We start from the raw sequence: 16,831 nt of genomic DNA, 5'->3' as shown, positions 1-16,831 counted from the left end.
GAGAGAACCCCACGATGAAGACGCCGAGAGGCTATTGGGATCTATAAATTTCGCATCATTCTTTGGATTCCTGACACTCATAATGATAGGAATGTGTTGTAGAGATCATCACTGTTCGCTAGGCGTGTTGCTGAAGATGCTCGTCCTTACAACTATGTTCTCAATGATTGTCAGTACAGGATGAGTTACTACCTTGCAGATGGCATCTATCCACCGTGGCTCACATTTGTCAAGACAATTTTGGGTCCTAAAGGTAACAAGAGATCTCACTTTGCAATTCATCAAGAGTCGACAAAGTTTCCCTCATCACTTTACCTAAAAGCATCTAGGTAGGATCAGTAGCCGTTTGTCGCCGCATCATCTATATCAATACTGATAAAATTTTCAAATTTGAAAAACTAAAACTTAAACCCTAAGCTCCAAGCCCAGAACCCTAAAACCCTAAAAGCATATGAAACTAGGTAAAATACTTGGAAAATAAATAAATGTCAAGATATATTCAAGACTGGTCTTATTCAAAAGTCCTCGTCACGACAAACCCAGATATTCAAACGAAACGTAATTTAGAGATTTGATTCAAAAGATAAAATATATTAAATTTGAAAGAAGTCATGAGGGGTGGCGTATGCAACTCTAGAAAAAGTTGCGACAAACATGCATTAATGGACCCCGCTCTATAGTAGTAATCAAAGGCCTAAGACTAATGAAGTTTACGAATCTTAAAGCAATCGTACGATCGGACACGACTGGATTTATGAAGTTTATGAATTTCTGATTCACTTTTCCAAACAACATCGTATTATATTATACAAAAAGAATGCGATATTAATAATACGAAAAGAAAACCTACTGACCAAAAGTGTCACTCATAAAAAAGCGTCACATTGTACAAGTATAAGTAAGAATGCAAGATGGGTGTTGCCAGTAAGATGGGTGGTGCCAGTTAAATCTCGCTGCAAGTAAAGATCAAAAGAGTTGAAGGGCTTTGATTCCTGGAATCATCATATGTTGTCTGGCAGGAGATCCGATGTTGATGTTTCATGGTCTGCGCTTTGCAGAGTTTGTGATTGCATGCATAAAACTGTGCTAAACTCGAGTGAAGTGCTGCAGCTATTTCTCTACTAGCACGTATACGTAGTACTCTAGCGACTCGTCGTCGCTGGGCACCTGCCTAGCATGCAAAACTGCAGCTTAGCTCAGTCTGCACGCAGCTGCACCGATCGAATCATCGGTATCGCTGGCGAGATCACGGGCCAGTGCATTGCAGTGCAGTTAAGCTCAGCTCCCCGTTCGTTCTTTTACAACCGCAGGCGTAGGCTACGTAAGATTGCGACACCCTAATTGCACCCAGGCATCATTGCTATGCATGCTATGCTCTGCCACGCCTGCCCTGCCCTGCCTGCATGGCGCATGCGTATTCTTTTTCACTCAACAGAATAATACACGTATGAGATCCATTTTGTCCTTTTGTGCACCTCTCGCTCTCTCTCGTGTAGTAATCCGAATGGGAGCAGCAACAAAGCAGTAGCAACACATGATCTTTTCTGTGCTGAAAATACAGGGAAACTTCTTGTTAAAGATGGAACTCGATTATTTTTTCCGATAAAGCATTGAAATTATCGTGCTTTTGACGGTGGATGACGAACGGCTTCCGTCACTCAATCATGGTTTTACCGCGTCATCAATGTGTAGGTGCTCGAGTATTTTTCACTTCGCGCGCGAGCACATACTCAGTTTTCTTGCCATCGGATTTCTTTCATTGCAAGGCTAAAGGATGACTGAGGTCTGCCCTCTTTCATTTTTGTTTCTTGGGGACGATGTTCTTGAACTCTGCCGACAAAAACAGGCGATAATATGGCGCGTCATCACATGCCCCGAACCAGGCACAGATCAATCGCCTACGCCAGCCCTTTTTCCACGACGATAATAAGTCAAAAAAAAAGAAGTCCGAAACGGTCTGCCACATTACACATGCAGTAGTCTATCTCCGTCCGCTGAGAGCGATATCTACAGACGAGGAGGCGTCAGACATTTACGGAGCACGAGGCGGACGTTGCGCATGCAGCTGGCGGCCATGGATGGAGCTGTTCCGCGGCGGGGGACTGATGGAGCTGATCGATCGGGCGAGAGGCTGTGTATTAAACCTGTATCCCCTGTCACGTACCACCAGTCCGTCCATCCATCCATCCATCCATCCATCCATCATCCCTCTCCTTCCCTGGGATCCAGCAGGAGACGTCCACATCTCGTCGGCCCGTCACATAAAATATTACTCTCCTCCTACCACCACCCTTCGTAGTACTGGTACATCGTGGCAGAGGGAGAGGCATGGGCATGGGCCGCGTGGAGAAGTGACGGTTGGAATGGACGGATGGATGGACGCATGCATGCAAAAGCGGGGCAGGGAATCATGCCGCGCCAGGGAAACGGCCGGGGTGGACTTTTAGCACATCGGGTTACGGAACACCACCACTTCCGTTACAAGCATGCATGTACACGCACAGGCAGGCAGGCTGCTGTAGCCCGCTCGATCTTCTTCCCGTCTTTTATTAGCCGTCTGGCCTTGCCACTTGGCCAGTTGCAAGGGTATCATATTTCATCTACGTCGATGAATTCGTCGACGCTGCTCAAATTCAACAACATATGCACAAGCTTTACTTAGGTTTCCACTGCGATTTTCCTCTTGGTTTCATGTGCATAGCGTTCGGGTTTTTTTTTTGTTGCGGGCTATAGCGTTCGGGTTTCAAGATAATGGAAAAGAAGCTCCCCGAACCCACCAAATGTGCATTGTGTTTGTGGTAAGTATGTGGTGCACGTTCATACGGTGACGGCGTCACCACTTACCATATTCGACATACTACCTTTTTTCACACACTGCAACAGATGCTCTTGGTCGTCTAACCGATCGCTCTACCACCAATCTTTTGAAGAAGAATAGATTTAAGGACGACTCCAGTTCTTTTGACTAACCAACCACGGTGCATGAGATTGGATGTGTGGTGGTAAGGGCATCTCTAACCATTCCGTATATTTAACTCCCCGGACGTCTTATAACTCCTAAAAAATGAGGAGTAAAAAAAATGCTCACCTAATCCTCACCTCAAACTTAACGCCATGGGGGAGACTGGCGGTTGAGGAAGCAAAGAGAGTGACACGAGAGAGAAATTTTGTTTGCCTGCTCAAATTTGAGCAGTGTGGGGTAGTTCACCTCAAATTATTGAGGAGTTAAGCGTTTTAAGCGAAGAGTTAGATAGGGTCTAACTCCTAAAAAACAATCTTTTGACTAGGATTTTAGGCGATGTGTTAATTAAAGACGCCCTAAGGGAAGGTTTAAGTAGAACAATACAATTCTTTTGACATAGAGTTTCACAATTTGCTTATTTATTTTTAAAATTTGACGGTTTAATGACGGAAGCATATATATGAGCTCAGGATCAAACTAACACTTTCCATGCAGGAGATGACAAACAAATATAAAGTGTTTTAATACTAAAAAAAATTAAGTGGTTGTAGCTCGACCAAACACGGCAGCTGCTGGAAATGTGGGAGTGGTATTTTTTAGCACGCAAACGTATGGCACCGTGTCTTGCTCCGCCATGGCCTGTGTGCGCCGTGAGATTGGAACCGGATTCTCTTAACTTAGAGAAGAGGGAAAGTCACAGTGATACGATGCTAGTCTAGTATAAAATAAAGAAGAAAAGTTAGAGGCTGTTAGCGTAGTTGTTTACTGTTAGTATTTACTGTAGATATAAATAATCTAAAATTAGTTTTATTTTATCATCAATTTATTTTTTGTAATTACTAGAAATGTACACGGTAGATCTATAATGTACAAATTAATTCAAGGGATTGAAAGAAGGCAAGTTAGGGCTCTGTAGCTTCTCTAACTTTCCTTCTGTATGTTAGAGGATCGAGTTCTCGTGCGATTGGCCGTCCGTGCTCACTCTTGGTGATGACTGACGACATGAGTTGATGATGGGAATGATCAACTAATCAACCGAGTGCCTCGTTTCAAAATAATAAATAAATCAACCGAGCCCAGGCGGACTCCAATAATCTGAAATTGTAAATATGCTTACCCGATTTATTGGTGAAGTTTTGACATAGAGTATTAATTATCAATATGTGCATGTTATATCTGCCTATGAGATGTGACTTATGAAGTTTTTATGTGTGCTTAGTGTATCAATTTGAACATTCGCTCATTATTTATGTATAATATAATTTTAGCTCAGAGGACGTACATATTTCTCGTATAAGCATGTGATATATGCCCTTTTCTATACGAGTCCGATCAGTTACCGTACCATGTCTTAATCCAACACAATCTTGTATTTGAATCCGTATTCACAACGCCTGCGCCCCGCTTCTGAATCCGTAAAAATATGGAATAGAAAATGGTATGTGCATTAGTTATTAGAATCCGAACAGATTTCACCTCTAGCTAAGTATTAAATTTTGGGCGTTAAGAACTTTTTAGAGCATGAACTATGTGAAGACTCGCTGGCAGTACCAGGCGAAGCATCATCACAGTGTATTCTCTCGTAGTGTACTAGAGAAATACAATTTAGAAATTACTAAAAAAGGTAAAAATTTCCTGAAACTTTTTGGGGAAAATATGTTCTAGTATTACACTCGGGTGAAAAGTTTCACGAAGAAATGATTTTCATTGTATTATGGGTGAAGGAGAATTGACACTATAAAAAATATACTATGCCCGCTTTTTGTACTCATAATTTTGTATTATATTCCCCATTTTCCCTACCAAATGACTAATAATTCACAGGGTTGAGTCAAGATACTACTATCCATTATTGTTTTTCAGAGTATAAATCTTGGTGAATTTGAGTCTAGATACTGTACTATTCTATCATTCTTTTTCCAGAGTTTGAAGCTTGGTACCAAAACTACCATTGTACTCCTTTGTTCTTTTAGACTTTGAAGGTTGGTACCTGTCCTAGACGTGGTACCCATGCTAGACAATATTATCCTAGTACCACCCCATTCCATGCAATTGTTAAACCAATTTAGATCGGTAAGAGAGATCCTAGTACCACCCCATTGCATGCAATTGCTAAAACCAATTTAGTACCGGTAGAGAACACATAATGTATGACGGTTTTTGACACTACATTAGACGGAGGGAGTACTTACTAGAGTAAGTTACATTGTTTCTTCAATGAAATAGTGGCGTGAACAAGAAAATGCCAAGCATATGCTACTGCATCGTTCACACGTGATAATTTAGATACACATACATTGATGATTTCAACAAATTAGTACTAGTCTGATACAGTAGAATCGGTACATATCTCGATCCACTCACTGATAGTCTGATACAACATACGACTAACAATACATAAATTAAGCATATATAGTCTAATACAACAACATACGACTAGCTAATAATCTGTAAATTAGGTAACATAGCTAGTGATAAAGTACTTTGCTCGTGAGGTCGTGTGTCCTGCTATTGCAGTAGTAACACGCGACGATCAGAGAGCATAAATAATCGAAACTTACTGCAGCATAATGATCGAGATATAGCTACTTAGCATCTAAGCATATTGATAAGCAAGCTAGAATGAGAGAGCATAATTAGCACACGATGAAGGGCATGCATGCATACTGGTCTAGAAGCCCCAGCCGTAGGCGCCGTCAAGCTGGCCAGGGCCCACGGCCATCTGCGGCGGCGCGCGGCTGCCCTCCAGCTTCATGTCGTAGCCGGAGGACGGCCAGTGCTGGAAGGCCCCTCCGCCCATGCCGAGCGGGGAGACGCCGGACTGCAGGCCGCCGGGGAGGAACATCGGCAGGCTGAGGTTGTCCGCCGCCTGCACCAGGCGGGAGCCATGGAAGAAGGCCAACGGCTGCTCGACGGCGAGCGTAGCCGGTTCGTACTGCCCGATGCCGAGGAGGGTGGCATCCATGTGGGCGGTGGAGAAGCAGGGCACGAGCTCACGGCAGTTGCCCGCCGCGTTGTTGTTGGCGGCGGCGCCGTAGGAGCTGCTCTCGCCGTCGGCGGCGGCGTGAGCCGCGGCTAACAGCGAGCTGGTGTCTGGGAGCTGCTGGCGCGGCGCCGACGAGGCGGAGGCGCCGCCCCCGCCGCCGATGGAGACGGAGGTGGAGTCGGAGAAGCACGATGTGTCGCCGGCGCTGCTGAGTCCGTAGCGAACCTTGCGGGAGGGGGGCACCGCGCCGGGCTTCACGAAGATCTTGGCGATCACCCACTCATCCTGGATATATATATCAACGTGTGAGCAAAACATGCTGAATATCACACCGTTGACGACGTTTTTTTTTTTTTTTGAAATTCGTTGACGACGTTGTTGAATGCGATAATCTTACACCTACGAGTTCTACATCCGTTATTATTTTTCTATTCTGAAAAGGGGACATTGTTCAAAAGTTAACTGTTTATTAACATTTTCGAACCTCCATTTATTACTGCAGAGGGAAGAAAACATCTCCCCATTTTCATTGCCTTAGATCAAATCTCACCACCTAGCATTTTTTTCATGACGCAACCAGCGAAGAACACTAAAACAACAGCTATGAAGCAAGTAAGCCAGACTTCTTCATCTCCGAGTAAAAAAAGAAGGTAAAAGAGAGAACTATCTGATGCATGAGATGAATGTAGAATGGGTTCAAGAGAACGCAGTAAAACACCCAAACATGGCATGCATTTACGCATCAGTAAGCTGCGCATGCACTCGCAGCATCGCGGGCAGTCACCGGCCAAGAAAAGATTCGTATCCCCTGCAGCAAATCTTTCACTGCACTTAAGCCCCTCGCTTACCATATACACGCAATGCAATCTGAATTGCAACAGGCACACGTACGTACAGAGCCTGCTGCTCCAGCAGCTCTACTCTACTCGTCACTAGCTTAGCTCTTATCCTTCTAGCTCGTAGCCATGACTTCACACGCGAAACGTAAGCTCACAGGTAGAGTAGCAAAATCTGCCCTAAAACCCCCCGTGACTTTACACCATTGCATCATCGCCGCCAGTACTACTACTACCACTACTTCCCCAGAGAAAAGACTGTAAAAATCAGGCGGCATAGGAGACGAAAATGCAGATCGACGCTGGTAGTAAAGAAGACGAGTGAGGTGATTAAAGATGGAACGTAGCTGACCCTTGTGGTGTTGTTGGGCAGGAAGTGGTAGGCGTAGACGCCCTCGAGGCGGAACTCGTGCATGACCCACTGGGTCTTCTGGCCCTTGGGGGCGCGGCCGCGGTAGAAGACGAGCGTCTTCTTCATGCCGACGAGCGCGCCGTTGCGGGCGCTGCGGATCTCGCGGTCCTTGCCGGTGGCCTTCCAGTAGCCGGCGCCCGTGGCGCGGTTGGTGCGCAGGCCCGTGGGGTACTTGCGGTCGCGGAGGCTGTAGAAGTACCACTCCTTCTCCGCCGTGGTCTTGCAGGCCTTGTCCGGCAGCTCCCACGGCTCGCACTTGTTGAGGTCGATCTCGGCGATGGCGCGGGCGCCGGAGAAGCCGCAGTCCACCACCTTACGGAGGAGGTAGTAGGTGATGAGCTCCTCGTCCGTCGGGTGGAAGCGGAACCCCGGCGGCAGGTCGCCGCCTCCGCCGTCCAGCCGCATGCCCAGAGAGCCGTACCGCTCCATCCCGGTCCCGGCCGCGCCCTTGCACTGACCTGCAAGCAAGCGTGCGTGCTCCATTAATGCCGGAAGCTGCAGAACGAACGGACCCAGCTGAACTGGGCGATCGAGCAGCACCAGGGCCAAGGGAATGGGATGGAATGGAAGGATCAGGACCAGTGGGAGTGTTTGTTACCTGTGGCGAGAGAGGTGATCGAAGAGCGAGTGGTGGTGGGGAGCGGCTGTCTCGCTGGTAGCGGAGGCGAGCCCTTGTTTTATAGTGCCGCTGGCCGCGTGGTTGGGTCGGGGTTGGTGGGTGAGGAGGAGTAAATGTGGGATTCGACGAATCGGGGAGGGTGTCAGCGACAGAGGCTGCCTTGGCCTAGGCGGGGCCCGGCCATGGGGGAGGGCTTGCTTCGTCGTGGGAGAAGTGGTGGTGCTGTGCTGCATGGAGCACTGTGGGACTGATGGAGCTGAAGCTGAGATCAGATGAGACGACGAGATGAGATGATCAGGGACAGAGAGATGCAGCTGCAGCTCCATCGATTGCTTCCAGCAATCCATCATATGCTCATGCGTCTCCCTCTGTCTCTCGGAGCTGCGCACGCTCCGTGCTCCTACTTGGTACCTTGGGGTTGGGATTTTATGCGGAACGAACAAGGCTAATCTTTGGTGAAGCACCCACCGTCTTCGTTTGATGCAATGCTAGCGCAAACTTCAGGCATCCACGAAATCGTTCAAAATGGGAATCGAAACATGGTCCAATGGTCCGAGGAAAGAGCTGAAGTGGTGTTTCTCTCAGAGGAACTTGCTGCATTTTATTTGTTATAAGTTCACTGCAACCTCTGACGGGAGAATATCACAAGTCCAGAGAACTTCAGAAACATGGAACCATGCTTTGCAAAGCTTATTTAGCAGCAACTAGTGCAGAACCCTACCTAAACCATCGGAAAGAAAAAAGACATGTATGCGATGGCTGATGCATCAGGTATGACTAAAAAACGAGATGCGTGTGCAATGTACAACATACAGTTCAGTCGACACGACTGTTTGCGATGAATGAAAATAAATAGACAATTCTCCACACAAGCCGAACTGTTTACGGTGAGTGAAAATAAAACAGACAATTTCCCAGCATAACCCGTGTGCGTAGTGAAGGAAATATGCCCTAGGGGCAATAATAAAGTTGTTATTTTATATTTTCTTATTCTTGATAAAGGTATATTATTCATGCTAGAATTGTATTAATTGGAAACTTAATACATGTGTGAATACATAAAAAAAAATACCGTGTCCCTAGTAAGCCTCTACTAGACTAGCTCGTTGATCAAAGATAGTTAATGTTTCCTAACCATAGACATGCATTGTCATTAGATAACGGGATCACATCATTAGGAGAATGATGTGATGGACAAGACCCAACTGTTAGCTTAGCATAATGATCGTTCAGTTTATTGCTATTGCTTTCTTCATGTCAAATACATATTCCTTCGACTATGAGATTATGCAACTCCCGGATACCGGAGGAATACCTTGTGTGCTATAAACGTCACAACGTAACTGGGTGATCACAAAGATGCTCCACAGGTATTTCCGAAGGTGTTTGTTGAGTTGGCATAGATCAAAATTAGGACTTGCCACTCCGAGTATCGGAGAGGTATCTCTGGGCCCTCTCGGTAATACACATTCTAAGAAGTCTTGCAGGCAAAGTGACTAATGAGTTAGTTACAAGATGATTATTACGGAACGAGTAAAGAGACTTGCCGGTAACGAGATTGAACTAGGTACGAAGATACCGAGGATCGAATCTCAGGCAAGTAACATACCGATGGACAAAGGGAATAACGTATGTTGTCATAACGGTTCGACCGATAAAGATCTTCGTAGAATATGTAGGAGCCAATATGGGCATCCAGGTTCCGCTATTGGTTATTGACCGGAGAGGTGTCTCGGTCATGTCTACATAGTTCTCGAATCCGTAGGGTCCGCACGCTTAACGTTCGTTGATGATATAGTGTTATATGAGTTATATGTTTTGGTGACCGAATGTTGTTCGGAGTCCGGGATAAGATCACAGACATGGCGAGGAATCTCGAAATGGTCGAGAGGTGAAGATTGATATATAGGACGATGGTATTTGGACACATAAGTGTTTGGGGACGTACCAGGAAGAAATCGGGTCACCGGAAGGGGTTCCGGGCACCCCCGGAAGATATGGGCCTTATGGGCCAAAGGAGGGCACAGACCAGCCCACAAGGGGGCTGGCTCGCCCCTCCCATGGCTTCCGGCCCTATGGGGAAGGAAAGGGGAGGGGTGGCCCCTCCTGCCTTTCCCTCCTCAGGAGAGAAAGGAAAGGGGGGGGGCGTCACCTCCTCCTTCCTTCCTCCCGCACTCCAAATAAGGAAGGGGGGTGCCACTTGGGGGAGGACCCCAAGTAGGATTCGGCCTACTTGGGGCGCCCTCCTGGCTGCTCCCTCCTTCCCCCACCTATATATATGTGGGAAGGGGGCGCATAGCACACCCGAACATTGTCTTAGTCGTGTGCGGCGCCCGCCTCCACCGTTTACACCACCGATCATATATTCGTAGTGCTTATGCGAAGCCCTGCGAGGATAGCTTCACCATCACCATCACCACGCCGTCGTGCTGCCGAAACTCATCCACTACCTCGCTGTCTTGCTGGATCAAGTAGGCGGAGGACATCATCGAGCTGAACGTGTGCTGAACACGGAGGTGCCGTACATTAGGTACTCGATCGGTTGGACCGCGAAGAAGTTCGATTACATCAACCCCGTTGTGAAACACTTCCACTTACGGTCTACGAGGATACGTAGACGCACTCTCCAATCTCGTTGCTATGCATCTCCACGGATAGATCTTGCGTGTGCGTAGAATTTTTTTGTTTTCCATGCAACGTTTCCCAACAGTGGCATCATGAGCCAGGTCTATGCGTAGATGATATGCACGAGTAGAACGCAAAGAGTTGTGGGTGGTGATACTCATACTGCTTACGACCAACGTCTTATCTTGATTCGGCGGTATTGTGGGATGAAGCGGCCCGGACCAACCTTACATGTCCACGCACATGAGACCAGTTCCACCGACAGACATGCACTACTAGGGAAAACCTTATACAATTGAAATTGTCCACACGGTTGGCCCGTTTAGCAGTAGCGCGTGATAGGAAAGCGCGCTGCTGCTACGCTCTTAGCAGTAGCGCATTTTGCCCCCGCGCTACTACTAAGACGCAGCACCCACCACCTTTTTCCACCTCCCCCCTCCCCATCTCCTCTCCTCCCTTTCCCCTACCTCCCACATCCTCCCTCTCTCACTCTTCTTCTTCCTCAATACTTATCCCCCCATTACTCTCTCTCTTCTACCTACCTTTCCCTCTCTTCATTACTCCTAGCTAACCACACCACCTCCATTAATGCATCTCCTTTATTTTTTTCCTTCCTACTCCACTAGTTGAAGTTGTCTTCTCCCAAATTAGCTAGCTAGGTAGATGTAGCATTTAGTTAGGTGACCTATTTGCCCCCTAACTAGATCTTTCTTTGTCAAGAAGAGCTTTGTGCACTTTTGATCTCCCTACATCACCATCCACACCGTGTGCTCGATCTCGAGATAGAGGTGATTAAAATTTCATGATTTTGCAAAATGGAAATATGTGTATGTGTGTGTGTGATATGATAATTGGGAAATATGATGGAAATTGTGTGTGTGGCATGAGTTGACGCCAAATTGTGCTTTTGAGTTGCCTATGTTTTGCCGAAATGTCAATTTATTTCCGTTTCGGCGAATTCCGGGCAAACTCTAGATCTATATATGTCCTATTTTTAGGGAAGGTCATGCCGAATTTTTGTATGACTTTGATGCATGCACGCATTTTTATAATCAATTTGTTTATTACTACCGTGCAGGTGTTCATGATGGTCAGTGGAACGATGGTGGACAGGTGGTTGCGGTCGGCGGTGCCGGACATGGAAGAAAATAACCTGACAGAGGTTTTATTTCCGTGTCAAAGATGCAAAGGAATAGTTTTGCTCAACCCCTATAACGAAGGTCGTGTCGAAGTGCACCTGCTCATGACTGGTTTCATGGATGGCTATACTCGGTGGATAATTGAAGATGAGGATGATGATGTTGAGGACGCCGACGGGGCAGCCAATGACGACACTGGGCAAGACGAAGAGATGATCGATAATGGCGGCGGGGAAGAGGCCGGACATGGCGACAGAGAAGGGGCAGGACATGGCGGAGGAGAAGGGGCTGGACATGTCGGCGGAGAGAACGTGGACTCCACGCAGCAGAGTTCGTCGGTACTAAGTTCAATCGTGCGGGACCCTCATGTTCAAGCACTGCTTCGCAAGGAGACGAGTACTGAGAGAGCTACTTCTAGAGAGGAGGCTAAGCTGGAGCAACTGGTGGTAGACTCGAACACTCCATTGTATGATGGTTGCAATCCTGAGGTGACCCACTTGAGTTTCATGCTCCAACTCCTGAAGACGAAGGCTAAAAACAAATGGACCGACACTAGCCTCGATGAGCATCTAAAGTACCTAAAGGATGTTCTTCCCGCGGGGAATCTATGTCCTACTAGTGTTGATGAGGCCAAGAAGATCGTGTGCCCTCTTGATCTGCCGCATGTTAGATACCATGCATGCATCAACGATTGCATAATTTATCGGAAGGAGCACGCGGAAAAAACAAGCTGTCCGGTGTGCAATGCTTCTCGATACAAGAAGGCCGGGAAGAAATGTCCCTAGAAAGTTGTATGGTACTTATCGATCACTCCCCGTCTCCAGCGGTATTTCGTAGATCCCAAGGAAGCAAAGCTAATGCGCTGGCATGCGGAGAGGAAGAAGCCCGACGATGGAGATGATCCGAAGCTGAGACACGTCAAGGATGGAAGCCAGTGGAGAGCGTTGAACAGCTTCTATCGGTATTTTGAATGTGATGCAAGGAACATCGTGCTCGGCGCGTGTACTGATGGCATGAATCCGTTTGGCAACCAGAGCACCAACCATAGCACATGGCCCGTGTTTGTATGGATGTACAACCTCCCCCCTGATTGTGCATGAAGTCGAAGTACATTCACATGAGCATGCTTATTCAAGAGCCGAAACAACCAGGAAATAATATTAATTTGTATCTGGGGCTACTTCAAGAGGAGTTAGACACTTTATGGAAAACACTGGCCAAGACATGGGACGCCAGCAAAGGCGAGTATTTCTACATGAGAGCCACGCTGATGACGACGGTGCACGATTATCTCAGTTACGGATATGTCGCAGGCCAGGTGTGCCATGGATATTGCGGATGCACGCGGTGCATGGATGATACGACGTCTCAGCAGCTAACGTCAAGGAAAGATGGCGGGTCTGGGAAAATCGTGTACATGGGGCATCGAAGATGGCTCGAACAGGACGACCCATGGAGATCTATTCAATGGTCACGCTGAGCATCGAGGACCTCCACGTAAGCGGAGCGGTGCCGAAATCGATGAGCTGTTGAAAAACTGGAAGGAGTGCCCCGCGCCGGGAAAGACGATGAAAAAGGCGCCGGAGCCACTATTGAAGGTATGGAAGACGAGGTCTGTGTTCCGGGACTTGGAGTACTGGCACAAACTTGATACACCTCATTGCCTTGATCAAATGCACATCTGTAAGAATGTCCTTGAGAGTTTGCTCGCGACACTGACGAACATGCCGGATAAGACCAAGGATGGCCCGAAGGCAAGAAAAGACTTGCAAGATTTGAAAATCAGGGAAGATCTGCACATGCCGCCCCATAAACAGTCAGACGAGACAGAGACGGAGACAGAGGCGCGGGAGAAGAAGGGCAAGAAAATAAAGAAAGAGGATTATTGCCCCCCTTCTTGCTTCACCTTAAGTCAGGCTGAGATCGATCAATTCTTTAAGTGCCTTGCCAGAGTCAAAGTTAGTTCCGGTTATTGTGGCAAGATAAGCAGATATCTAGACACGGACAAGAAAAGGTTCAGTGGGATGAAGTCCCATGACTGTCATGTGATGATGACGCAGATACTACCTGTTGCCCTTAGAGGGATAATGGACAAGCACGTCCGTGACACGCTTATTGGTCTCTGCAACTTTTTCGACGTCATCTCTCAAAAGTCGATCAGTCTGAAGCAGCTCCGAAGGCTACGGGAAGAGATTGTTGTGATACTGAATGAGCTTGAGATGTACTTCCCGCCCGCGTTCTTTGACGTGATGGTGCATCTGTGTGTCCATATTGTGGATGACATAATAGACTTGGGGCCGTCATTCCTGCACAACATGATGTCGTTTGAGAGGATGAATGGGATCATCAAAGGATTCGTTCGTAACATGTCCCGTCCGGATGGAAGCATCGTCCAGGGCTATCTGACACAAGAGTGCATCTCTTTCCGCGAGAATTTTCTACATGGTGCAGACCAGCTGCCTGATGTTAGTGTTGGTTTGCCCGTTAACAAGCACGATGGGAGGCTCGAAGGAGAAGGTCACTCCAACGGTCGCAGGGAACTGCATGTGGCATACTTAGATCGACGCAGCGACTTTGACATAGCAAACTTGGTAGTGCTACAACACCTAGACGAGGTAGATCCTTTCGTGGCACTGCACAAAGAAATTATCGCAAAGAAGTATCGTGATCGGGGGGTATGCAGGACGGATGCTGAAGTTACTAGAGAGCACAACTCCACTTTCCTACATTGGTTCAAAGAGCATATTATTGCTAATCCCCCGGAGGAGGGCTCTAAGGACAGATTGCTCATATACGCCTTAGCACATGGCCCCTCGCCCAACCTCCTAACCTATCAGGCATACGATATCAACGGATACACGTTCTACACGGTGGCCAAAGATATGGACAGTGATGATCAGAACCCAGGGGTGATGCTGGAATGCATGACAGGCAGCGACAACGGCGCAACTGAAAGATTTTACGGAAGGGTCGAGGAGATCTGGGAGCTTGACTTCTCTGGACTGCACAACACGACGATGTTCCATGTCAGATGGGCTAAGAATGTCGAAAGAGAAAACCGGAATTTCACTACCATGACTATACTCGACGCCAAGAGCGTTACCGTGAACGCTATCGCAAAAAATGAGCCATGGGTACAAGCTAAGCACGTGACACAATGCTTCTTCATAACCGACCCGCGCATTCCCAGCCGTGTTGTCGTGAGGAGAGGCAAAAGGAACATCATTGGAATGGATGGAGTCGCCAACGAGGAAGACTACGATCAGTACGGCAACCCAATGAGGGAAGATGATGATGATGATGAAGTATACGTCAAAAGAAGAATCAATACTACATTACCTAAGAAAAATCGTACTCCATGGAAAAGGCAAAGTCACAATGAGGGGCTCAATTATTCTTCAACGAACAAGAAGGGAAAGAAGCTGACTCAAAAACGAAAACGTCAACGCTGAGGAACCGTATGTTATCGGTCAAATGATGTAATATATATGTTCCTATTTTGTATACACACTTAGCCATTATTATGCATGGGTCCAATGATGTAATATATATGTTCCTATTTTGTATACATATTTAACCGTCAAATGATGCAATATATACCGCCTTTAATTCCCTTGGTTAACTGATCTAAAAAAAGTGAGAGAAAATAAAGGAAAAGAAAATAGAAGGAAACAAACGGGAAAACTGTTATATAGGTACTGGTTATAGCAGCAGCGCGTTTTTCAGAAAAGAGCTACATCTAGTCATGGTAGTAGTAGCGGTTTCTACACGAAACCGCTATAGCTACCTCGAGTAGCTATAGCGCGTTTTGCCTAAACGCGCTACTACTATGCCCACTTAGCCCCGAAAATCCCCAATCCTCTCTTCATCCTGCCTCTTTTCCCCCAAATCCCCACACTCTCTCTTCCCCCGTCGCGCCGCCGGAGCCCTCGCCGCGCCTCTGCGCTCGCCCCCGACCCCGATACCGACCGACCCCGGCGCCGGCTCCGGCCCCCGACCCCGGCGCTCGCCCACGGCCCCGGCCCCGACCCCGACCCCGACCCCGGCTCCGGCCCCGGCGCTCGACCCTGACCCCTCCCAACCTCGGCCGTCGTCGGGCCTGCACCCTCTGTAAGCCCCCCACCTCTCCTCCTCTCTCTGGTAGCTAGGTTTTTTTGGTTAATTTAGTTAGGTTTTAATTAGGGCAGATGGTTAATTAGGTTATATATGTGGACATGTGATGTTTTGGACATGTCATATTTGGAAATTTGGACATGTCATTTGGACATGATGATTATGTGCAGGGTAAATGATCCGAGTGGCCTATGTTACACCGGAATATTGATTCATTTCTGTTCCGGTGAATTTCAGGTGCTCGATATGTCCATTTTTTAGCAAAGGTCATGCCGAAATTCTCCATGAATTGTGGCATGATTTGTGCTAGATAGTAGGCATATCGAGTGCTCGGAAATGACATTCCGGCAAACATAGATTTCTTTTTTATGTCATTTCTCATTTTTTTTTCATAGTTTTAGAATTAAACAAGGAGACTTAATCATAGGAAACATGGCGAACAACGAAGAAACTGGGCCTTCTGACCAAGATGCAGACAAGATGGATTATGAGGGTGAACAAGGATACCTCGACTATTTGACTGCTAAGAAAATGCAAAGTCAAGGTTTGCAGGTCGGCCTCGATGATGGTACTGACGCCGACATCTACACCGACGGCGCCGGCACCGATGGCGGCGCCGAGACCGGCGGGGAAGGTACCGGCGAGGAAGATATCGGCGGGGAAGGTACCGATGCCGCTACCGAAAAGAAGAAGCAGAGGATACGAAAACCTAACAAACTAGGGATTCAAGTTCCCCGACCGTGATGATAACATAGAAGAACCGTGGGATGATCCGAAGATGAAAAAGATTAACAATCACGCCATGGGCATGTTCAGCAATGATTTGGCCTCCTGGAAAGGGAGGGTGAAACGAGCTATTGAGGCCGAGGAACCCCTGTCCAAGATTCTGGAGAAAAATCCGACACTTACGGTAGAGGAGTTCGAAAAGTTCAAGGACACTTGCGCTACCGAGGCAGCCAAGTCTAAGGCTGCAAAATTCAAGAGCCTTCAGCAAAGGAACACGGGGAAGCATCGCCTCAGAAGCCGTGGCTACCTCGGTAAAAGGCCCATATGGGATAAGGAGGACGCGGAACATGAAGCCGCGGGTATCCCAGACCCCTTCGCGAAGTTCACCAACCCCTTGGAGCGTGACTTCATCA

The 16,831-nt window shown here is 47.4% G+C and overlaps 1 protein-coding gene across 2 annotated transcripts; it reads right to left on the bottom strand.

The window, feature by feature from the left end:
* Positions 1-5,237: 5,237 nt before the first annotated feature.
* LOC123165572 (protein CUP-SHAPED COTYLEDON 1) lies at positions 5,238-7,884 on the bottom strand. 2 transcript variants are annotated; one of them, XM_044583244.1, is made up of 3 exons: positions 7,795-7,884; positions 7,137-7,654; positions 5,238-6,233 (listed from the first exon to the last, which is right to left on the bottom strand). In XM_044583244.1, the coding sequence occupies exons 2-3, from the start codon at positions 7,623-7,625 to the stop codon at positions 5,634-5,636; spliced, it is 1,089 nt and encodes a 362-aa protein (XP_044439179.1). In that variant the 5' UTR covers positions 7,626-7,654; positions 7,795-7,884; the 3' UTR covers positions 5,238-5,633. The 2 variants fall into 2 exon arrangements, with proteins under 2 accessions (XP_044439179.1, XP_044439178.1); XM_044583243.1 differs by lacking the exon at positions 7,795-7,884 and having other exon boundaries at positions 7,137-7,788.
* Between the last annotated feature and the right edge of the window lie 8,947 nt (positions 7,885-16,831).

This window comes from Triticum aestivum, chromosome 7D, assembly GCF_018294505.1.
Source record: "Triticum aestivum cultivar Chinese Spring chromosome 7D, IWGSC CS RefSeq v2.1, whole genome shotgun sequence".
Lineage (NCBI taxonomy): Eukaryota > Viridiplantae > Streptophyta > Magnoliopsida > Poales > Poaceae > Triticum > Triticum aestivum.
This window is presented reverse-complemented; position numbering and strand designations above follow the sequence as displayed.